Source organism: Eublepharis macularius, chromosome 4 (genome assembly GCF_028583425.1).
Source record: "Eublepharis macularius isolate TG4126 chromosome 4, MPM_Emac_v1.0, whole genome shotgun sequence".
Taxonomy (NCBI): Eukaryota; Metazoa; Chordata; class Lepidosauria; order Squamata; family Eublepharidae; genus Eublepharis; species Eublepharis macularius.
The window spans coordinates 174,113,322-174,135,211 of record NC_072793.1 but is presented as its reverse complement, the minus strand read 5'-3'; the positions used below and the strand labels follow the sequence as shown (position 1 = coordinate 174,135,211).

General features: G+C 44.6%; 1 protein-coding gene across 1 annotated transcript; it reads left to right on the top strand.

Annotated features, from left to right (window-relative positions):
- Nucleotides 1-294: 294 nt before the first annotated feature.
- LOC129327868 (zinc finger protein 501-like) lies at nucleotides 295-16,805 on the top strand. The gene is given in 4 exon segments (XM_054976620.1): nucleotides 295-714; nucleotides 1,076-1,265; nucleotides 1,268-1,940; nucleotides 16,616-16,805. Coding segments are annotated over 4 exon segments (1,473 nt in total).
- The last annotated feature ends 5,085 nt before the right edge of the window (nucleotides 16,806-21,890 follow it).

Genomic DNA, 21,890 nt, shown 5'->3' with positions numbered 1-21,890 from the left:
TGGTTAGACCTCACTTGGAGTCCTGTGTACAATTTTGGGCTCCCCCCAGATTTCAGACTCTCTCCCTTTCCTGTCTTTATTCTAATAGATGTCAACTGGGAGAGCCACAATCAGAAAGAGCGACAAGGGCTGTCATTGGACAGAACTAAATATCAAAAAGAGAAAGAGCAGTGGGGGGAAACTGAAGGAAAAGAGAAGAGAGAGAATAAACCCACTGCTAACCAGGCTGGTTACTTTCCTGAAATCCAAAACCCAAAGAGAATAAACAAAGGATGGCAAAAGAGGAAGAACACTATGGGTGGGGAAAGCCTCAGATGTGATCTAAACCCAGATGTCCATAGAATAAGAGGGGCAGAAGAAAAACCAAATGAATGCTTGGTGCCTGGAAAGGGATTCAGTAGGAGCACAGTGCTTACTTCCCATCAAAGGATCTACATCCAGGAAAAGAAACATAAATGCTCACTGTGTGGGAAAAGCTACCACCAGAGGTCAAATCTAATGAGGCACCAAAGAAGCCACACAGGGGAGAAACCATACAAATGCTTGCAGTGTAGAAAGAGATTTGGCCAGAGCTCTAGCCTTATTTCCCATCAAAGAATCCACACAGGGGAGAGGCCATTTAAATGTTTGCAATGTGGAAAGAGATTTGCATGGAGCCAAAACCTCATGTCTCATCAAAGAATCCACACAGGGGAGAAGCCATTTAAATGCATGGTTTGTGAAAAAAGCTTCACATGGCATCACAAACTTATTTCTCATAGAAGAACTCATACTGGGGAGAAACCATACAGATGCCTGGAGCGTGGAAAGAGTTTCAATCAGAGCACTGACCTCACTTCCCATCAAAGAATCCACACAGGGGAGAAGCCGTATGCATGCTTGGAATGTGGGAAAAGCTTCAGTCAGAGTTCTAACCTTACTTCCCATCAAAAAACACACACTGGTAAGAAACTACACAAATGCTTGCAGTGTGAAAAGAGCTTCAGCTGGATCCATCACCTTATTTCACACCAACATACACACATGAGTGAGAAGCCATTTAAATGCTCCAGCTGTGAGAAGTTTCTGTCAGAAGATCAGTTTAATTATTAATCAAAGGGTGCATACAGGAGAGAAACCCTATAGTTGTCCAGAGTGCGGGAAGGGCTTCATGGCAAAGTTGAATTTAATGAACCATCAAAGAATGCACACGGGGGAGAAACCCTATGTTTGCTCTGAATGTGGAAAGAGCTTTATGCTCAAGTCCAGCCTCATTAACCATAAAAAATCCACACAGGAGAGAAACCCCATTCTTGCTCAGAGTGTGGGAAGTGCTTCATGATGAAGTCAAGTCTAATAAGCCATCAAAGAATCCACACAGGAGAGAAACCTTATGTTTGCTCTGACTGTGGAAAGTGTTTCAGTTGGAATGAATGTCTTATTTCCCATCAAAGAAGACACAGAGGTGAGAAGCCCCATGTTTGCTCTGAGTGTGGGAAGGGCTTCACGGTAAAGTCAAGCCTTATTAACCATCAGAGAATCCACACAGGGGAGAAACCCTATATTTGCCTGGAGTGCGGAAAAAGTTTCAACCAGAACTCTCACCTGACATGCCATCAAAGAATCCACAAAGGGGAAAAACCATTTAAATGTTTAGACTGTGGGAAAAGCTTTATTCGTAACGACTGCCTTGCTTCCCATCAAAAAATACACACAGGGGAGAAGCCATTTCACTGCTCTGAGTGTGGGAAAAGCTTCCACAAGAAAACAAATCTAACTGCACACCAAAGAATCCACACAGGGGAGAAACCGTACAAATGCCTGGAGTGTGGGAAGAGCTTCAATCAGAGCTCAGGCCTCAGGTCACATCAAAGAATACACACAGGGGAGAAGCCGCATAAATGCCTGAAGTGTGGAAAGACCTTCACTAGGAGAACAAGCCTAACTTCCCATCAAAGAAGAAACCACTTAAATACCTGTAATGTAAGTGAAGCCACAGCCTTGAATACCATTAAAGAATATTTTCAGGAGAGAGAGAATTTTAATACTCAGAGTGTGGAGAGAACTTTGATGGGAAATAAGATATCTTTTATCATGAAAGATTGATCCCAGGTTATTGGAAGAAGAAGCTGTGAACAGTCACTGAGAAATCTTATGCAGAGTTATTCCATTCAAAGCTCATTGAACTTAATGGGCTTAAAGCGGGGTAACTCTGCCTAGGATTTCTCTGTTGCCTTTGGAAAGCAAGAGTCAGGTCCAGTAGGAACTTAAAGACCAACTAGATATTCAAAAGACCAACTTTTGAGAGTCAAAACTCCCTTCTTCAGATCTGTGGGAATGACAAATTTTGTGCATTGTGTTCTCTGCTGTGATTCATCAGATCTGATGAAGGGAGTTTTGACACTCAAAAGCTCATCCCCTGGAAATCTAATTGGTCTTTAAGGTCCCACTGGACCTGAATCTTGCTTTTCTGCTACAGACCTGAAACTGTTTGGAGGAAAAGATGACTTATCAGATGCTCCATATCATTTCACCAGTGTCTATAGTGAAGTAATAACTCAACAGGAATAGCTTGTTACAAATTTTGAAGGACTGAAATGAAGAGGGTGAAAAAATGTTTTGGCAATGGTCCATTCTAGTATATTAATTACAAGTGTTAGTAAGACCTTTCTATATCTTAAGACTATTTGGAAAATATTGTTGGGGAAAATAACTTTGAGGTTGCAAGGAATCTCTTTTCTGTAGCTAAAGTTTATGATCATTTAAGTAGAAAAGGCATGCTTCTACGTTGTTGGGCATTTGGCTACTTCAATAAAAGCAACATACTACATGGACTTTCTGCAAATTTGGACTACTATTTCTTATCAGAGTGGCCTTTATCTGTAACCTATTGGAATAACAAACTGTGTGTTGTGTTCTCTTTTGTGATTTCAGTAACAAGTTTTAAGAAGAAATTGCATGACATAGTGCGTTTCGGCATTCAGAATGCCGAAAGAATGCCGAAACAAAAGTGTTTCGGCTTCTTTCGGGGAATGCCGAAACGTTTCGGGGAATGCCGAAACGTTTCGGGTAGCCGAAAGAAAAAAGCCGAAACGTTTCGGGATTCTTTCGGCTTTCTTTCGGCTTTTCTATGGGAAAATGCCTCCGTCTTCCCGGACGTCTGGAGGAGGCATTTTCCCACCGAATAAGCCCAAAATTGGTGGGGACCTTCCTCTAACCCTTCTCTAACAACCACCCAAGTTTCAGACAGATTGGACTTTGGGGGGCCATGTTATGGCCCCCCAAAGCAGGTCCCCCCATCCTCCCATAAGAAAGCAAAGGAGCAGCATATTGTTAGCATGCTGCTGCTGATCTTTCTTCATTATTTCCTATGGGGAAAAAATGAAGAGGCAGGCTTCCTTTGCCAGGGGTGGCATTTTGCATGCAAAATGCCCCCCAGCCCTCAGGGGCCCTTCTCCCACCCCTCCTCCCACCCCCCACCAAGGCTCAGCCTGCTCCCACTTGGGGGGGCCATTTCATGGCCTCCCCAAGTAGGTGCTCTAATCTCTACCACTGACAGCTGGGGGAGGCTTGTGTTGCCAGGGGTGGCATTTTGCATGCAAAATGCCCCCCAACCCTCTGGGGCCCTTCTCCCACCCCTCCTCCCACCCCCCACCAAGGCTCAGCCTGCTCCCACTTGGGGGGGCCATTTCATGGCCTCCCCAAGTAGGTGCTCTGCTCTCATCTCTACCACTGACAGCTGGGGGAGGCTTGTGTTGCCAGGGGTGGCATTTTGCATGCAAAATGCCCCCCAGCCCTCTGGGGCCCTTCTCCCACCCTTCCTCCCACCCCCCACCAAGGCTCAGACTGCTCCCACTTGGGGGGGCCATTTCATGGCCTCCCCAAGTAGGTCCTCTCAGCCCCTAAAGTCCACCCCTTACAGCCCCACACAAACCCAATTCCCCCCCAGCTGCCACACACAGACCCAAATCCCCACATTAGCCCCTCACAGACCCAAATCCACCCCCACCTGCCCTACACCCATAACCCCAGGAACAGGCTGGCAAAGGCCAGCCTTCTCCCTTTGTTCCCTATGCTGGGAACTTCTAAACTCTCTTTCCCTGGGCAATTCTGCACAGCCCAGGGGTGCCACAATGGTGGGCACACTTCTGAGTGCCAGCTGGTCCCTGTGAAAGAGCACCTGAACCACTGACACCCTCCCTCAAATCCCCCCACCACCTACAGAGATGGCTGGCCAGCCAGCCCCATTGTTCCCTATGATGGGAACCAACTGCACAACAAAGAATAAAACAAGAACAACACAAAATAAAGTTTTAAAAAAATTATATTCTCCCTTCCAAAGTACAAGTAGGCAAAGCATTATGACACATTACACCAGCAGTCCCCCACACAGAAAAATTAAAACAAAACTCACTTAACATCAGAGAATCACAAAGCATGATTCCTGTCAAAAACACTTTATTTCTTGAACAGCTTTAGGTTACACAGCAGGGGGGAACACCAAAGGGCATGGCAGCACTATCTTACACAAAAATAACACAACTCGCTTCACATTAAAGAATCACCCCAAAAAATTGCTGTCAAAAGCACTTTATTTCTGTAACTGCTTTAGGAAGGCACCACAGAGCAGGAAAGCAGTGTACTACACAAAAATAACACAACTCACTTCACATCAGAGAATCACACAAACACAATTGCTGTCAAAAACGGTGAAGTGGGTTGTATTATTTTTTGCAGTACATTGCTATCATGCCCTGTTGTGCCCTCCTACTGTGTAACCTAAAGCTGTTCAAGAAATAAAGTGTTTTTGCCAGGAATTGTGTTTTTTTGATTCTCTGATGTTAAGTGAGTTGTGTTATTTTTGTGTAAGATAGTGCTGCCATGCCCTTTGGTGTTCCCCCCTGCTGTGTAACCTAAAGCTGTTCAAGAAATAAAGTGTTTTGCCAGGAATTGTGTTTTTGTGATTCTCTGATGTTAAGTGAGTTGTGTTATTTTTGTGTAAGATAGTGCTGCCATGCCCTTTGGTGTTCCCCCCTGCTGTGTAACCTAAAGCTGTTCAAGAAATAAAGTGTTTTTGACAGGAATCATGCTTTGTGATTCTCTGATGTTAAGTGAGTTTTGTTTTAATTTTTCTGTGTGGGGGACTGCTGGTGTAATGTGTCATAATGCTTTGCCTACTTGTACTTTGGAAGGGAGAATATAATTTTTTTAAAACTTTATTTTGTGTTGTTCTTGTTTTATTCTTTGTTGTGCAGTTGGTTCCCATCATAGGGAACAATGGGGCTGGCTGGCCAGCCATCTCTGTAGGTGGTGGGGGGATTTGAGGGAGGGTGTCAGTGGTTCAGGTGCTCTTTCACAGGGACCAGCTGGCACTCAGAAGTGTGCCCACCATTGTGGCACCCCTGGGCTGTGCAGAATTGCCCAGGGAAAGAGAGTTTAGAAGTTCCCAGCATAGGGAACAAAGGGAGAAGGCTGGCCTTTGCCAGCCTGTTCCTGGGGTTATGGGTGTAGGGCAGGTGGGGGTGGATTTGGGTCTGTGAGGGGCTAATGTGGGGATTTGGGTCTGTGTGTGGCAGCTGGGGGGGAATTGGGTTTGTGTGGGGCTGTAAGGGGTGGACTTTAGGGGCTGAGAGGACCTACTTGGGGAGGCCATGAAATGGCCCCCCCAAGTGGGAGCAGTCTGAGCCTTGGTGGGGGGTGGGAGGAAGGGTGGGAGAAGGGCCCCAGAGGGCTGGGGGGCATTTTGCATGCAAAATGCCACCCCTGGCAACACAAGCCTCCCCCAGCTGTCAGTGGTAGAGATTAGAGCACCTACTTGGGGAGGCCATGAAATGGCCCCCCCAAGTGGGAGCAGGCTGAGCCTTGGTGGGGGGTGGGAGGAGGGGTGGGAGAAGGGCCCCTGAGGGCTGGGGGGCATTTTGCATGCAAAATGCCACCCCTGGCAAAGGAAGCCTGCCTCTTCATTTTTTCCCCATAGGAAATAATGAAGAAAGATCAGCAGCAGCATGCTAACAATATGCTGCTCCTTTGCTTTCTTATGGGAGGATGGGGGGACCTGCTTTGGGGGGCCATAACATGGCCCCCCAAAGTCCAATCTGTCTGAAACTTGGGTGGTTGTTAGAGAAGGGTTAGAGGAAGGTCCCCACCAATTTTGGACTTATTAGGTGGGAAAATGCCTCCTCCAGGCGTCCTGAAAGACGGAGGCATTTTCCCAAAAAAAAAACCCGAAAGAATGCCGAAAGAATGCCGAAAGAATCCCGAATCCCGAATCCCGAAAGAGATTCTTGTTTCGGCTTTCGGCTTTAACGGTAGAGAATCTTGTTTCGGGTAATCCCGAAACAAGAAAGCCGAAAGTTTTTTCCTTGCACACCCCTGAAAACAGGTCTACTCAGAAATAAATCCCATTTCAGTGAATGGGGCTTACTCCCAGGACAGTGTTTTTAAGATTGCAGCCTCAATACCTCTTTTCTACCCCCTTCCCAAACTACCTCCTGCTCTGCTGTACTACAAGAATGTACCACCGCACTAAACAGAGGGACTAGACATAAACCTGCAACAAATCGCAGTGCCAATTCTGTTCCCATAAAATATCATTCTTCTGCATGGTATCTCATTCAGAAGCATGTCTAATATTTTATGGTTGTTTTGGATTTCTGCAATCTTAGTCATATCACATTGCTTATAAGATGTTGCTTCCTATCAATCTCATCGACTTACATATTGGGACATTAGATTTTTCTCAGACTACAGGTGCTTATTTTCTCACTTTGCACCCTTTCTCTATCAAGATAATTACAGCATGTGTTATCGCTAGCTTCTTGACAATCTAATCTGCAACTCCCCTCTCACCCTCTGCCTGGATTATAATAAATCCTACCCTTTTCCGCTTCTTGTGTCTGACGAAAGGAGCCTTGATTCTCAAAAGCTCATGTGCTGGAAATCTTGTAGGTCTTTAAGGTGTTACTGGGCAAGAATTTTGCTCATCTACTATAGATCAACATGGCTACCCACAGGAAATGGATCTCAAAAAGGATTTCAGAGAGCTTGAATCAGTGTTGGAAGTGCCAGCCAAAATTATCCTGGGGTAAGGAAGTATTTAGGAGCTTTTTAGCTTAGGGGGAAAAATGATAAAAGGGGAACCCATTAGAGGTTTATAAAATTAATTTAAGGGATGGGAAAAGCAAATAGAGAGGCTCCTTCTCCCCTTTTCATAAGATTCTCACTCAGGATTGCCCACTGAAATTAATCAGTGCAGGTTCAGAACAAAGGGAAAGGCAATTTACAGAAGAGTGGTTAAATGGTTGGGCTGTGAATCGGCATTCTGCTGGTTCAGATCCCTCTACTGCCATGAGCTCTGCATGGGTAAGTCACTCTTCTCAGCCCCAGTTCCCCAGCTGTATTGTGGGGATAATAACGCAGAGCTTGTTCACCACTCTGAGTGGGTCAGTAATCTACCTAGAAGAGAGGTATGTAAGTGCACTTGTTGTTGTTAATATATAAATATAAATTGGTTGTTGTTATTATTATATGGGCTTCACTGCAACAAAATACGTTGATAAATGTTTCGAACCATGAGAAAAAAAATAGAACTTCCATATTCAGAGGCAGTGTGCTGCTGTGCTGAGTATCAAATAATGGAAGCAAGTAACTGTTGAGAGTTACTTGTGAGATCGCAAGGGTGAGAAAAGGACTCTGAAGGATTAATTGTTTTATCTGTTTGGAAAATGTCTCTGCCACCTCTCCAGGGAACTTGCAATCCACTTTGGTGGTGATGATCAACATGTTACTTTTTGCTTGCATGACCAAGCAGAGTTGATAGGAGGGGATGCTATTGATTTATTCCAGCAGGAGACCCATGGTTCTCAGTTTTGCACAGCAGGCAGAAGTTCAACAGGGCAGTCAAAGCACGACCTCTTCAAACCAGAGAAAGATGCAACTGCCAGATTTCTGCCTCTCGGGAGGAGGAGAAATATGTTTGCCAATCCAGAATAGGGAAATTCCTGGAGAGGGGGGCGTGTCCTAAGTGGGAGAGAATGCCATAGAGCTCCACCCTCCAGAGATGTGGTTTTCTCCAGGGGAACTGATCCCTGTAGACAAGTCTGAAGATCAGATGCAGTAATTTTTGAAAATTATTCCCAATGATTGAGTATGGAGTCAGGGCTGCAGTGTAAAGATGCTTTGGGTCAGGCCTCAAAGCAGGGAAAGAGTAGGGACTCCTCCTGTTTGAGAGAGCTCAGACAAAAGCAGGCAGATCTTGCTGGGGATGAGTGTGAGAAGAGAGCACCCCCCATTAAATGCACCACAGCCAGTGGAGGGAGGGTCATAATACATCTGCTCCATCTGGGGTTCCTTCATGAGACCCCCCCCCCCATTTAGGGTGCCACCCTTCAGGTGAGCCCTGGAGATCTCACAATATTACAATGCATCTCCAGGCTACAGAGGTCAGTTCTCCCGGAGGACAGGGCAGCTCTGGAGGGTGGGCTCTATAGCATTATACCCCACTGAGGTCCCTGCCCTCCCAAACCTTCCCTAGACTCCGCCCCCACATCTCCAGGAATTTCCCAACCCTATCCCCATCAGAGACCATTTCTTCTCCCCTCTGCAAAGACAGCTTCAATTCTACAAGATTTCACCATGTTTCAAGCGTGTGGTCATTGTTTCCCTGAGAAAGTAGCAGCGGGTGCGGGGAGGAGAGATTTAGGAGCTGAATAAAAAAGGGAAGCAGAGGCAGCTTTTGAGGGAGGGGGACTGCATGACAGAGAGAAGCTTGGGAGGTTCTGACCAACACAAAGGATGAAGTGTCTGGGAGCCCCCTGCAAGGAGGGTTTTGCAACCTTCCTTCCAGTCCGTTGGATCAGGGAGACCTGGGTTCGAATTGCCATATGGGGCAATTCTTTTGTTCTGTTTTCTTTATTTATAGTCGATCTTTCTCACTAAGATTACAATGTAAGTCAATGCAATTGAAGGGATGAGCTGTCTAACAAGCAATGTAAAAGGACTCAGATTACCAAAACCAGAAACAAAGTGTAAGTATTAGACATGAAATGTTAGACAATGCAGAAAAGGGTGTCCGATAAATAGAAAGACAAAAGATTAGGAGCAGGGATAAGACATTCAGCAAACAGATAACACATATTACACATAGTGGTATAGTCCATTTCCCATTATTTAAGCACCTGCCTGAAGCATTCCATTATAGTATAGCCCTATTACTTTTGTAAAAAATGCCCTCCTAAACAATTCTCCCTGGACCTTGGCAGTCATCCACCTTTCCAAGAGAGGGAAGCTCCAGCATTAATAGGATTTGACCTCTTTTGCTAGTAAAATATTTTCCTGCCTCAATCATGTAGACACAGAACAACCTCTTGCTTAAACTTTGGCAGGAAATTGGAACCTTGCCATATGGGGCAATGTCGGCCTTGCGAAAGAGATCAACCGAACATGCAATTAGCTCATTGTTACCGTTTGCACTGCCTCTGATCCAAGATGGAACAGCAAGACTCAGTTGATGCTCAGTCAGGAAAAAGCCCTCGTGCCATCAAGGCTGGGAGGAGTTTGGAACGCTGGAGAAGAAGAACCGTGCAGAAATATCTGAGTGAGGAAACCACCAATTCAGCTGGACCAGGGCAGCATTTTAGGCAGTTCCACTACCAGGAGACTGAGGGGCCCCGAGAGACGTGCAGCCGCCTCCACCACCTTTGCCACCAGTGGCTGAAGCCAGAAAGGCACAGCAAGAAGCAGATGCTGGACCTGGTGCTCCTGGAGCAGTTCCTGGCTGTCCTGCCCCCGGAGGTGGAGAGCTGGGTCAGGGAATGCGAGCCAGAGAGCAGCTCCCAGGCGGTGGCCCTGGCCGAAGGCTTCCTCCTGAGCCAGGCAGCAAAGAAAAGGCAGGACCAGCAGGTGAGAGGGTTTCATCCTAAAACGTGCCATGCCTTGTCCCTTTTAGGTATTTATACATCACCTTTCTCTGCTAATGGGGACCTAAATTGTCTTGCAACCTCATTTCATTCTCATAACAGCCCTGTGAGGTAGATTAGACCAGCAAGCGTCTGTGGAAGAGGGGGTGTTTGAATGGAGGTCTCTGTCTCCTGAAAGCTCATATTGGAATAAACATTCATTAAGGTGCCACTGGACTTTGTTATGATAGGCCAACAAGGTTGTCCCTCTGGAACCACTCAATCCTAGTCCAGCACTGCAACCCCTGAGGGACACTGGCTAGATGTTTCCAAAGGCCTTTGGTGGCCCATTCTGATAAATAAATTGTTATGTAGGCCCAAGGAACCTAATTAAAAGTTTCCATGTTTAGTCCGTTAAAAGAGTCAATTGTTTGGCATAGGGAGTGTGATTATAGGCGGTTGTGAGCTCGTTCTGATGGCTGGTGTGTGTGCAGGAGAGAAAACAATAAATCATACACTTGCTTTATATTTAGAAAAGAAATAAGAGTTCTTTATTGTAGGAACTCCATACTCTGATAGGAAAGGCGGAGAGACAGATCCTAACTACCTATCTAGTCTAAGGACGGACATGGATGCCAGGACAAGGCCTGCATCCATGCTACCAAGATGGAGGGAGGAGAAGGAGAGAGATTGTGCCTGGAACAAAGCCAGGAAGAGAAGAAGTGAGAGGGAGGAAGTCAGGAGGAAGAAATCCTGAGAATAGCAATCTACATATCAAAGGACAGTCCGAGCAGTAAGCAGCAAACAGTGAACAGAGTGCCCTGACCTCTCTATCTTTCTAACTCTTTGGTTTATCCCCCTCTGAAACCTGAGGAAAGAGACAGCGCTGTGTCCTCCTCTTGCAACACATCCTTTTTCTAATCCATGCCACGGATCCCCACTTCTGTTTCAGGTGCCAGGGACGTTGGACGAGGCCAGTGATTTCCCTGAGGCAGAGAAGGGCACTAGATGGCTGTCAAAGCAGATCGGGCACGAGGATGACTGTGGAGCCAAAGCAATGGGTATAGAGGAATGTGGAACATTTCACTTGGTTTCCCCCCTTCTAGAGGGCCTAAAGTTTATTGGTTGCTCTTCTGTTCCTCTGTTATATTGATATATGCACAAGTATGTTGGAGAGAACGTTCTTCTCAGGACTGTCCCCCATGCCCACATCACCCCAATCTTTTACCCCTCTCCGTCCTCTTTCCCTCAAACCTCTGTGTCTGTGTTATGTGCCGTCAAGTCGCCTCCAACGTATGGTGATTATGAATGAAAGACCTCCAAAACATCCTATCATTAGCATACTTGCTCAGATCTTGCTAACTGGAAGAAGTGGCTTCTTTTAGTGAATCAAGTCATCTCATTTTGTGTCTTCCTCTTTTTCTACAGTCTTCCACTTTTCCTAGCATTATTGACTTTTCCAGAGAAACTTGTCTTCTCATGATGTGACCAAACTACAATAGCCTCAATCTTGTCATTTTAGCTTCTAGGGAGAATTCAGACTTGATTTGATCTAGTACCCACTTATTTGTCTTTTTGGCTGTCCGTGGTATCTGCAAAACTCTCCTCTAGCATCACATTTCAAATGAATCAATTTTCTTCCTGTCAGCTTCAATTTCCTCACTGGCAACTTTAAAATTGCATCATTCCTCAGTAGTCATTACTTTTGTCTTCTTGATGTTCAGTTGTAATCCTGCTTTAACGCTTTCTCCTTTAACCTTCATCAGTAGTTGTTTCAAGTCTTCACTATTTTCTGCCAGTAATGTGGTGTCATCTGCATATCTCAAATGGTTAATCTTCCTTCCACCAATTTTCACTCCACCTTCTTCTCGATCTAATCCAGCTTTCCTTATGATATGCTCTGCATAGAGTTTGAACAGACAAGGATATGCATCCTTGTCTGACACCCTTGCCAATTGGAAACCATTCTGTTTCCCTATATTCTGTCCTGACAGTGGTCTTTTGTCCAGAGTGGTGGTGGTGGTGGTGGTGGTGGTGGTGGAGAGACCCCTCAGGTCAGAGTTGACTTACGGCAACCCCTGGTGGGGTTTTCATGGCAAGAGATTAACAGAGGTGGCTTGCCGTTGCCTGCCTCTGCAACCCTGGTCGTCCTTGGAGGTCTCCCATCCAATTACTAACCAAGGCCGACCCTGCTTAGCTTCTGAGATCTGACAAGATCAGGCTCACCTGGGCTATCCAGGTCAAGGCATTGTCCAGCGTACAGATTGAATATCAAAACAATCAGATATTGTGGAACTCCCATTTCTTTTAACACTCTCCATAGCTTTTCATGATCTACACAGTCAAAAGCTTTGCTCCAGAGGAGTTAGCCGTGTTAGTCTGTAGTAGCAAAATCAAAAAGAGTCCAGTAGCACCTTTAAGACTAACCAATTTTATTGTAGCATAAGCTTTCGAGAATCAAATTCTCTTCGTCAGATGCATGATCCGGACTGGTCAAATACAGAAGAGGAGGGGAGAGAGGGGAAAAAGAAGGGGACATATATCACAAGGAGACAGAATGCAATTAGCGTGGAGGCAGTCAAAACATTCCTTTGCTTGGAAATGTAAACATCTCCTTTTGGTGTGCAGTCAGTTTGCCGTATTAGTTTGTAGCAGTGAAAGTATCCAATTCCTATGTAGTATAAGCCTTCGATGACCACAGCTCTCCCTGCCAGCTGCATCTGACAAAGAGAACTGTGGTCCCCGAAAGCCCACACCAGGCGTCACTGGGCTCCCCCAGACCACGCCTCTGTAAAGGGAATCTGTTACCTGTGATAATGTGAGATATAAACGAAATTTCCAAGCAAAGGAATGTTTTGACTGCCTCCACGCTAAAAGCTTTGCTGTCGTCTATAAAACACAGGCTGATTTTCTTCTGAAATCCCCTGGTATGTTCCATTAGCCATTGTAAATATGCAATGTGATCTCTAGTGCCTTTTCTGAATCCAGCTTGAATATGTGGCGTTTATCATTCCATCTATGGTACGAGCATTTGCCGTAGAATTTTGAGCATCACTTTGCTTGCATGGGAAATTAGTGCAATAGTCCAGTAGTTGCTGCACTCTTTGGCATCCCCTTTTTTGGGAATTGGAATGTTGACTAAGTGTTTCCAGTCTCTGGGTCATTGTTTGGTTTTCCATATTTGTGGACAGACTTCAAACCTGCTCACTCCATTTATAGCCTATTACTCTGAGGTGTTATTTTCCCCAAACCAACTGAAGCACATAGAAACAAATGTGTGTCTGTGAGTGTTTGAAAGGACATTATTTTGCTATTTATTTCACTTATGCTCCATTTTTCTCCCCATTAAGTCCCAAAGAGGCTTACAACAATCTCCCCTTTTCCTCTGCCTCTTCTGATATGTAGACACCATGTGGATGAGTTATGTATGAGAGATGACATGGGGAGATTTCTTTTTGCACATAAGGAAATAAAATCTAAAATATTTAAACATAACAGGTTGAAAGATCTGCTTTTGTGTTCAACCCAGGCGACGGAACCACATCAGCGATCTGTCCAAGGTCGCCTTTTCTTCACCATAAAGAGAAAACCACTTCTGGGCATCTAGAACAGGTAAAGGAGGGACCCACAGCAAGAAGGACAGAGTTTCTCCCCTCACCCTTGTGCATCTACTGGGGCATGAAAGAGCATTTCCTCACCTTAATTTATCATTACGCTTGGAAAGGGAACAACCAGTAGGTTATCTGTGGGGACAAAATGTGTCCTCTTCCTTTCAGGGGCTGATTTCCTTCGAGGAGGTGGCTGTGTATTTCTCCGAGGAGGACTGGGCACTGCTGGATCCGGACCAAAGGGCCCTGCACAGGGAAGTCATGGAGGAGAACTATCGAAATGTGGCTTTTCTAGGTAAGGCGCTTTCTTTCTCAAAAGAGTCACATGACCAAAAGGATCTGCAGTCTTCCCATGATTCTGTGCCTCCCCCCCCCCGCCCCCGCACACTTTTCACTTTTGATTATTCACCAGAACTGAGTTTGAGGGCATCTGGCGTGGCAAGCAGGGCTCTCAAACCCTGTGGACAAAGTGGAAGTTTCTTTCCGCACAATTCCTGCAGTGCTGCATTCTTCAATCGGATTGTAGGCCAGGGCCATTCCGAAACATACTGTCAGTGCGTGAAGCTGACTTATGCAGAGTCCAAGACCTGCCTCTGGAAACTCAGTATGACTTATTGCCATGAAGAGGGCCAATCCAGGTTTTCGGCATTTTCGAGGATTGAAGTGGGGCATTCTATATGCAAAGTATGCCACCGGATTTAAGTTACAAAATGTTAGTCAGATGTATGTGTTTATTTATCTGCTTTACTTACAGCCTGTCTTTCTCACTATGATATTCAAGGCTGATTACACAGTATGAAGCTAAACATGATACACCATAAGCATTCTACACAAAGAGGATATCAGCTTACACCATGTAATCCACTTTCAGTGCAATCCTATGAAGAGTTACTCCAATCTGAGCCCATTGAAATCAATGGGCTTAGACTGAAGTAACTCTTCATAGGATTGTGCCATTGGAGTCTCTGTGAGCTAGAAGGACTATAAATGTAGTAAATTAATAAAATAAATACAAATAAGCTACTTTGGGGATCCACCTCCAACAAACACAAGATACAAATCAGATAAACGATGAAAGGAAGATTGTAAAAGTGTGAGAACAGCTTTGCTGTATCTCAGTCGTGGAACAAATGATTATCTCGTACCAGGACCCGTTTTCTTTATGGAAATATTTTATATCTTGCTTTTCTCCCACTCTGGAGAGAAAAAACACACAGTCACTGCACGTTTGAACAAAATAATCCAGCAGGCCCAGACTCAAACTCCTAATTCCACTGGAAAGCTACGCTGATTTCCTAGGCTAGGGCTGGCTCTGATGGTATGGCCTAAACTTCCTGTTAGCCAGCGGCGACCAGTCAGCTGGTTAATTGAAGGGCTGTTTGGTTGTTCACACCCTCTTTGGGTGCATTTCAGGATCAAGTGACTTGCAGCCAATTTGTAGAATATGAGAGATCAGATGGTAGCCCTCTCCTGATCACCTGAGGGGAAATTTAGCTCTGTAGTCAGATTCTTTTACAAAGCACAAGTAATTAAACATATCTTTAATGACACACAAACTACCCAGTAGGAGGATACCTACATCAACAAACTGTTCCGAGTAAAATAGTCTACAGTCCCTGTCCCTTCTCATGGCCCCATCTGTGAATACATATATCCAGAGATCAGAGCCATGACAAGACAGGTCTCTCTACAAAGGTGAGAAAATCCCCAGATGTGCAGAAAAACCTGAAGTCTAAAAAAGGAGATTAAATACTCCTGTGGTAGTAGCAGTGTAACTTTAAGAAATGAATGCCCTCTGATATCTTGGTGGCCATTCTGGGGATTGCTAGGCAACCGCAACAATAGTGTCAGCATTTTGACCTCCTGGTACACCCCTCCTTCTGTCCCTTATGCCCTGGAGGAAGGACTCATTGGGGGCAGGCCCAGCAGCAACCACTGGGCAACTTGCCACCATATAATTTTCACAACTCACCCAGCAGTCTCAGTGGCTACAACTTGATGATTCACAACTTGCCTGAACCTAGCAGCAGCCTCTGCACAACTTGTGTGACTTACTTGGGCCCAATATCTACCACACAACGCACCTGAGCAACTTGCTATGGCATAATTCTACAACTTGTCCAGACTTTTCCTGGAGACAGGGAGGGAGGGGAAGCTGACAGTCAGGTGGAGTAGTGGTTAAGAGTGTCTGTCTAGGATCTGGAAGACGCAGGTCAAACTTTCTGGGTGACCTTGGGCCAAGCACTTTTCCTCAGCCTAGTCTGCATCACAATATTGTTGTGATGATTACATAACGACAATGCGAATAATGTAAACTGCTTTAGCTCTTCATTGGGGGAAATGTGAGATATAAACGAAATAAACAAATAAATAAAGCTAAAGACTGGGAAAGGGCAGATAAAAGAAAGGTTTATTAGTGAGTGGGAAGGAGAGAAGGAAGCAGTAAAAGAGGAGAGGATACAGGAGCTGCCAGGAGGACAGAAAGAAGAAATAGTGTGGGGGAGATGAAATGACTGCCACATTTCTTTGTGGGTTCTCCACTTTTATGTGTGGGGCTGTGTGGGTATATTTATCTGACTGGCTGGCTTGATGCTTCCACCAGTGGCTGAGCCAAGCCCTATTTTTCTACACTAGCTGTCAGTTAAGGACAGTCAGTAAAGCCAATTTAACAGTGGCAGAAGCTTTCTACCCTTTAAGTCTGTTCCGTTATTCAAAACAGCAGTTGATCAGTGCTCCTCCCAGATTTCAGACTCTCTTTCTCCCTTTCCTGTCTTTATTCTAATAGATGTCAGCTGGGAGAGTCACAATCAGAAAGAGCGACAAGGGCTGTCATTGGACAGAACTAAATATCAAAAAGAGAAAGAGCAGTGCGGGGAAACTGAAGGAAAAGAGAAGAAAGAGAATAAATCCACTGCTAACCAGGACTGTGACTTTCATGAAATCCAAAACCCAAAGAGAATAAACAAAGGATGGCAAAAGAGGAAGAACACTGTGGGTGGGGAAAGCCTCAGATGTGATCTAAACCCAGATGCTCTTATTACCCATCAAAGAACACATAGAGGTGAGAAGCCCCATGTTTGCACTGAGTGTGGAAAGGGCTTCATGATGAAATCAAGCCTTACATCAAATAATCCACACAGGGGAGAAACCATATAAATGCCTGGAGTGTGGGAAAGCCTTCGGGAGGAAAGGTAATCTAGCTTCCCACCAAAGAGTTCACACAGGGGAGAAACCATATAAATGCCTGGAGTGTGGGAAAAGCTTTGCTGAGAGTGGAAGTTGTAATTCCCACCAAAGAATTCACACAGGGGAGAAACCATAAAAAATGCCTGGAGTGCGGAAAACACTTCTGTCAGAAAGGATCCCTTAATAATCATCAAAGAATTCACAGAGAGGAGAAACCATATAAATGCCTGGAGTGTGGGAAGAGCTTCAGTCAGCACTCAAGCCTCAGGTCACATCAAAGAATCCACACAGGGGAGAAGCCACACAAATGTCTGGAGTGTGGAAAAAACTTCACTCGAAGATTCACCCTAACTACACATCAAAGGAGGAACCATTTAAATGCTTGCAATGTGGAAAGAACTGCAAGTGAAGCCACAGCCTTGAATTCCATTAAAGAATATTTTCAGGAGAGAAAGAATTTTAATACTTAGAGTGTGGAGAGAACTTTGATGGGAAATAAGATTTCTTTTACCATGAAAGATTGATAGGGTGTTGGAAGAAGACGCTGTGAACAATCACAATGAAATCCCAAGCAGAGTTACTCCATTCTAAGCACATTGAACTTAATGGGTTTAAAGTGGAGTAACTCTGCCTAGGATTTCTCTGTTGTCTTTAGAAAACAAGATCTTGGTCCAGTAGGACCTTAAAGACCAACTAGATTTCCATGGAATGAGCTTTCGAGAATCAAAGCTCCCTTCATCAGATGCATTCTATCTGATGAAGGGAGTTTTCACTCTCAAAAGTTCATCCTCTGGAAATCAAGTTGGTCTTTAAGGTTCTACTGGACCTGGATCTTGCTCTTCTGCTACAGACCTGAAACTGTTTGGAGGAAAAGATGTCGTATCAGGTGTTCCATAGCATTTCACCAGAGTCTAAACCTCAACACAAATAATTTGTTACAAGTTTTGAAAGACTGAAATGAAGAGGGTGAAAAAATGTTTTGGTAATGATCCATTCTAGTATATTAATTACAAGAGTTAGTGAGACCTTTCTGTACCTTATACTATTTGAAAAATATTGTTGGGGAGAACAACTTTGAGGTTGTAACTAATTTCTTTTTGGTAGCTAAATTTTACGATCATTTTTAAAATAAAAAAAAAACCCAGAAATCTCTCCTTTAAAGGCCTACTTGTTGTTTGGTATTTGGCTACTTCAATAAAACCAACATACTACATTGACTTTCTGCATATTTGAATTACTACTTGCTATTACAGTAGCCTTTATCTGTAATCTATTGGAATGACAAATTTTGTGCGTTGTGTTCTCTTTTGTGATTTCAGTAACAAGTTTTAAGAAGAAATTGCATGACATAGGAAGCAATCTTAAGCAGGTCTACTCAGAAATAAATCCCATTTCAGTGAATGGGGCTTACTCCCAGGACAATGTTTTTAGGATTACAGCCTCAATACCTCTTTTCTACCCCCTTCCCAAACTACCTCCTGCTCTGCTGTACTACAAGAATGTATCACTACACTAAACAGAGGGACTAGACATAATCCTGCAACAAATCGCAGTTCCAATTCTGTTCCCATAAAATATCATTCTTCTGCATGGTATCTCATTCAGAATCATGTCTAATATTTTATGGTTGTTTTGGATTTCTGCAATCTTAGTCCTATCACATTGCTTATAAGATGTTGCTTCCTATCAATCTCGTCAACTTACACAATGAGACATTGGATTTTTCTCACACTACAGATGCTTATTTTCTCACTTTGCACCCTTTCTCGATCAAGCTAATTACAACATGTATTATAGCTAGCTTCCTGACACTCTCATCTGCAATACCCCTCCTACCCTCTGCCTGGATTCTTCCAGTTCTTGTATCTGATGAAAGGAGCTTTAACTCTCGAAAGCTGATGCACTGGAAATCTAGTTCATCTTTAAAGTGCTACTGGACATGAATCTTGCTCTTCTACTACAGTCCAACATGGCTACCCACCTGAAACTGGTCTCAAAAAGGATTTCAGAGAGCTGGAATTAGTGCTGGAAAGGGCAGCCAAAATTATTCTGGAGTTTATTATAAGGAAAAGCTGAAGTATTTAGGGGCTTTTTAGCTTAGCAAAAAAAAATGATAAAAGAGGAGCCCATTAGAGGTTTATGAAATTAATTTAAATGATGGAAAAAGTTAATAGAGGGATTTCCCCCTCCCCCTTTCATAAGATTCTCACTCAGGATTGCTCACTGAAATTAATCAGCAGCAGGTTCAGAACAAAAGGAAAGGCAATTTACAGAAGAGCGATTAAATGGTTGGGATGTGAATCGGCATTCTGCTGGTTCAAATCCTTCTACTGCCATGAGCTCTGCATGGGTAAGTCACTCTTCTCAGCCCCAGTTCCCCAGCCGTATTGTGGGGATAACAACAAGATCTTGTTCACTACTGTCAGTGGGTCACTAATATGTCTAGAAGAGAGGTATATAAGTGCAGTTGTTGTTGTTAATATATGGGATTTACTGCAACAAGATATGTTGATAAATGGTTCGAACCATGAGAAAAAAAATAAAACTTCCATATTCAGAGGCAGTGTGCTGCTGTGCTGAGTATCAAATAATGGAAGTAACTGTTGAGATGTATTGTCGAAGGCTTTCACGGCCGGAGAACGATGGTTGTTGTGGGTTTTCCGGACTGTATTGCCGTGGTCTTGGCATTGTAGTTCCTGACGTTTCGCCAGCAGCTGTGGCTGGCATCTTCAGAGGTGTAGCACCAAAAGACAGAGATCTCTCAGTGTCACAGTGTGGAAAAGGTGTTGGCAGGTCATTTATATCTACTCAGGAGGGGTGGGGTTGAGCTGAGTCATCCTGTAAGAGTTTCCCAGGGTGTGGAATGCTAATGGCAGGAGGCTTCACTGTATCCTGAGGAGGTTCTTTTGCATATGGATTGGTGCTTGATGTGCTAATCTTCTCCGCAGGGCTATTGTCGGGTGTAGAGTGTTTTGTTAGCCTGGTGTTTTTCAGAACTGGAAACCATGCTCTGTTCATTCTTAAGGTTTCTTCTTTCCTGTTGAAGTTTTGCTTATGCTTGTGAATTTCAATGGCTTCCCTGTGCAGTCTGACAAAGTAGCTGGAAGTGTTGTCCAGTATTTTGGTGTCCTGGAATAAGATACTGTGCCCTGTTTGAGTTAGGCTATGTTCAGCCACTGCTGATTTTTCAGGTTGTCCAAGTCTGCAGTGCCCTCTCAGCCCAGTTATAGCAAACTTCTACATGGAACATTTTGAAAAAACAGCTCTAGAATCAGCACCCCACAAACCTAGTGTATGGTTCCGGTTTGTGGATGATACATTTATCATTTGGAGCCATGGGGAGGAAGAATTGATGGGGGTTTTGAATCATCTCAACAACATCCACCGGAACATACAATTCACAATGGAGAAAGAAATGGAGGGAAAACTCCCATTTCTGGATACCTTGGTCATCCGCAAAGCAAACTTTTAGTTAGGTCACAAGGTCTACAGGAAACCAACTCACACTGATCGGTACTTACACAAAAACTCCAATCACCACCCCCGACAGAAAAGAGGCATAATGAAAACATTAGTGGATCGCGCAAGACGGATATGTGAGCCGCACTTTCTCAATGAGGAAATTAATCATCTAAACCACGCACTTCAGGCAAATGGCTACTCCAGAAATGAAATCCGAAGAGCAATCAAACCCAGGATGAATCAAACAACCAAGGAAAAACAGTCTCCTACAGGAAAAGTGTTTTTGCCATATATCAAAGGAATTACTGATCAGATGGGAAAGCTTATGAAAAAGCATAACCTTCAAGCAGTATTCAGACCCACCCGAAAAATACAACAGATGCTACGATCAGCAAAAGACAGTAGAGACCCCCTCACCTCTGCAGGAGTATACCGTATACCCTGCAGCTGTGGACAAGTTTACATCGGGACCACAAAGCGTAGCATCCAGACAAGAATAAAAGAACATGAAAGACACTGCAGACTTGGACAACCCGAAAAATCAGCAGTGGCTGAACATAGCCTAACACAAATAGGGCACAGTATCTTATTCCAGGACACCAAAATACTGGACAACACTTCCAACTACTTTGTCAGACTGCACAGGGAAGCCATTGAAATTCACAAGCATAAGCAAAACTTCAACAGGAAAGAAGAAACCTTAAGAATGAACAGAGCATGGTTTCCAGTTCTGAAAAACACCAGGCTAACAAAATACTCTACACCCGACAATAGCCCTGCGGAGAAGATTAGCACATCAAGCACCAATCCATATGCAAAAGAACCTCCTCAGGATACAGTGAAGCATCCTGCCATTAGCATTCCACACCCTGGGAAACTTACAGGATGACTCAGCTCAACCCCACCCCTCCTGAGTAGATATAAATGACCTGCCAACATCTTTTCCACACTGTGACACTGTGAGATCTCTGTCTTTTGGTGCTACACCTCTGAAGATGCCAGCCACAGCTGCTGGCGAAACGTCAGGAACTACAATGCCAAGACCACGGCAATACAGCCCGGAAAACCCACAACAACTAACTGTTGAGAGTTACTTGTGAGATCACAAGGGTGGGATAAGGACTCTGACAGACTAATCATTTTATTTATTTGAAAAAGGTCTCTGCCGCCTCTCTAGGGAACCTGGTGATGATCAACATGTTACATTTTGATTGCAGGACCAAGCAGAGTTGGTAGGAAGGGATGCTATTTATTTTTTTCCAGCAGGAGATCCATGGTTCTGAGATTTACACAGCAGGCAGAAGTTCAACAGGGCAGTCAAAGCACGACCTCTTCAACCCAGGGAAAGATGCAACTGCCTGATTTCTGCTTCTTGGGAGGGGGAGAAACGTGGATGCCAACCCTGAATAGGGACATTCCTGGGGAGGGGGGCGTGTCCTAAGTGGGAGAGAATGCCATAGAGCTCCACCCTCCAGAGATGTGGTTTTCTCCGGGGGGAACTGATCTCTGTAGACCAGTCTGGAGATCAGATGCAGTAATTTTTGGAAAGTATTCCCAGTGATTGAGTATGGAGTCAGAGCTGCAGTGTAAACGCTTTGGGTCGGGCTACGAGGGACGCCCCCTGTTGTTGTGTCCGGCGAGACTCAGATATAAGGCTTAAAGAGAAGCGAGTCTATATTCCTAGAGAGGCCGCGTGGAAGAGGACTTTTGTGAACGAATGGGGGACGAGGGTCACTTCCTGTCCTGCCTCCCCCTCCCC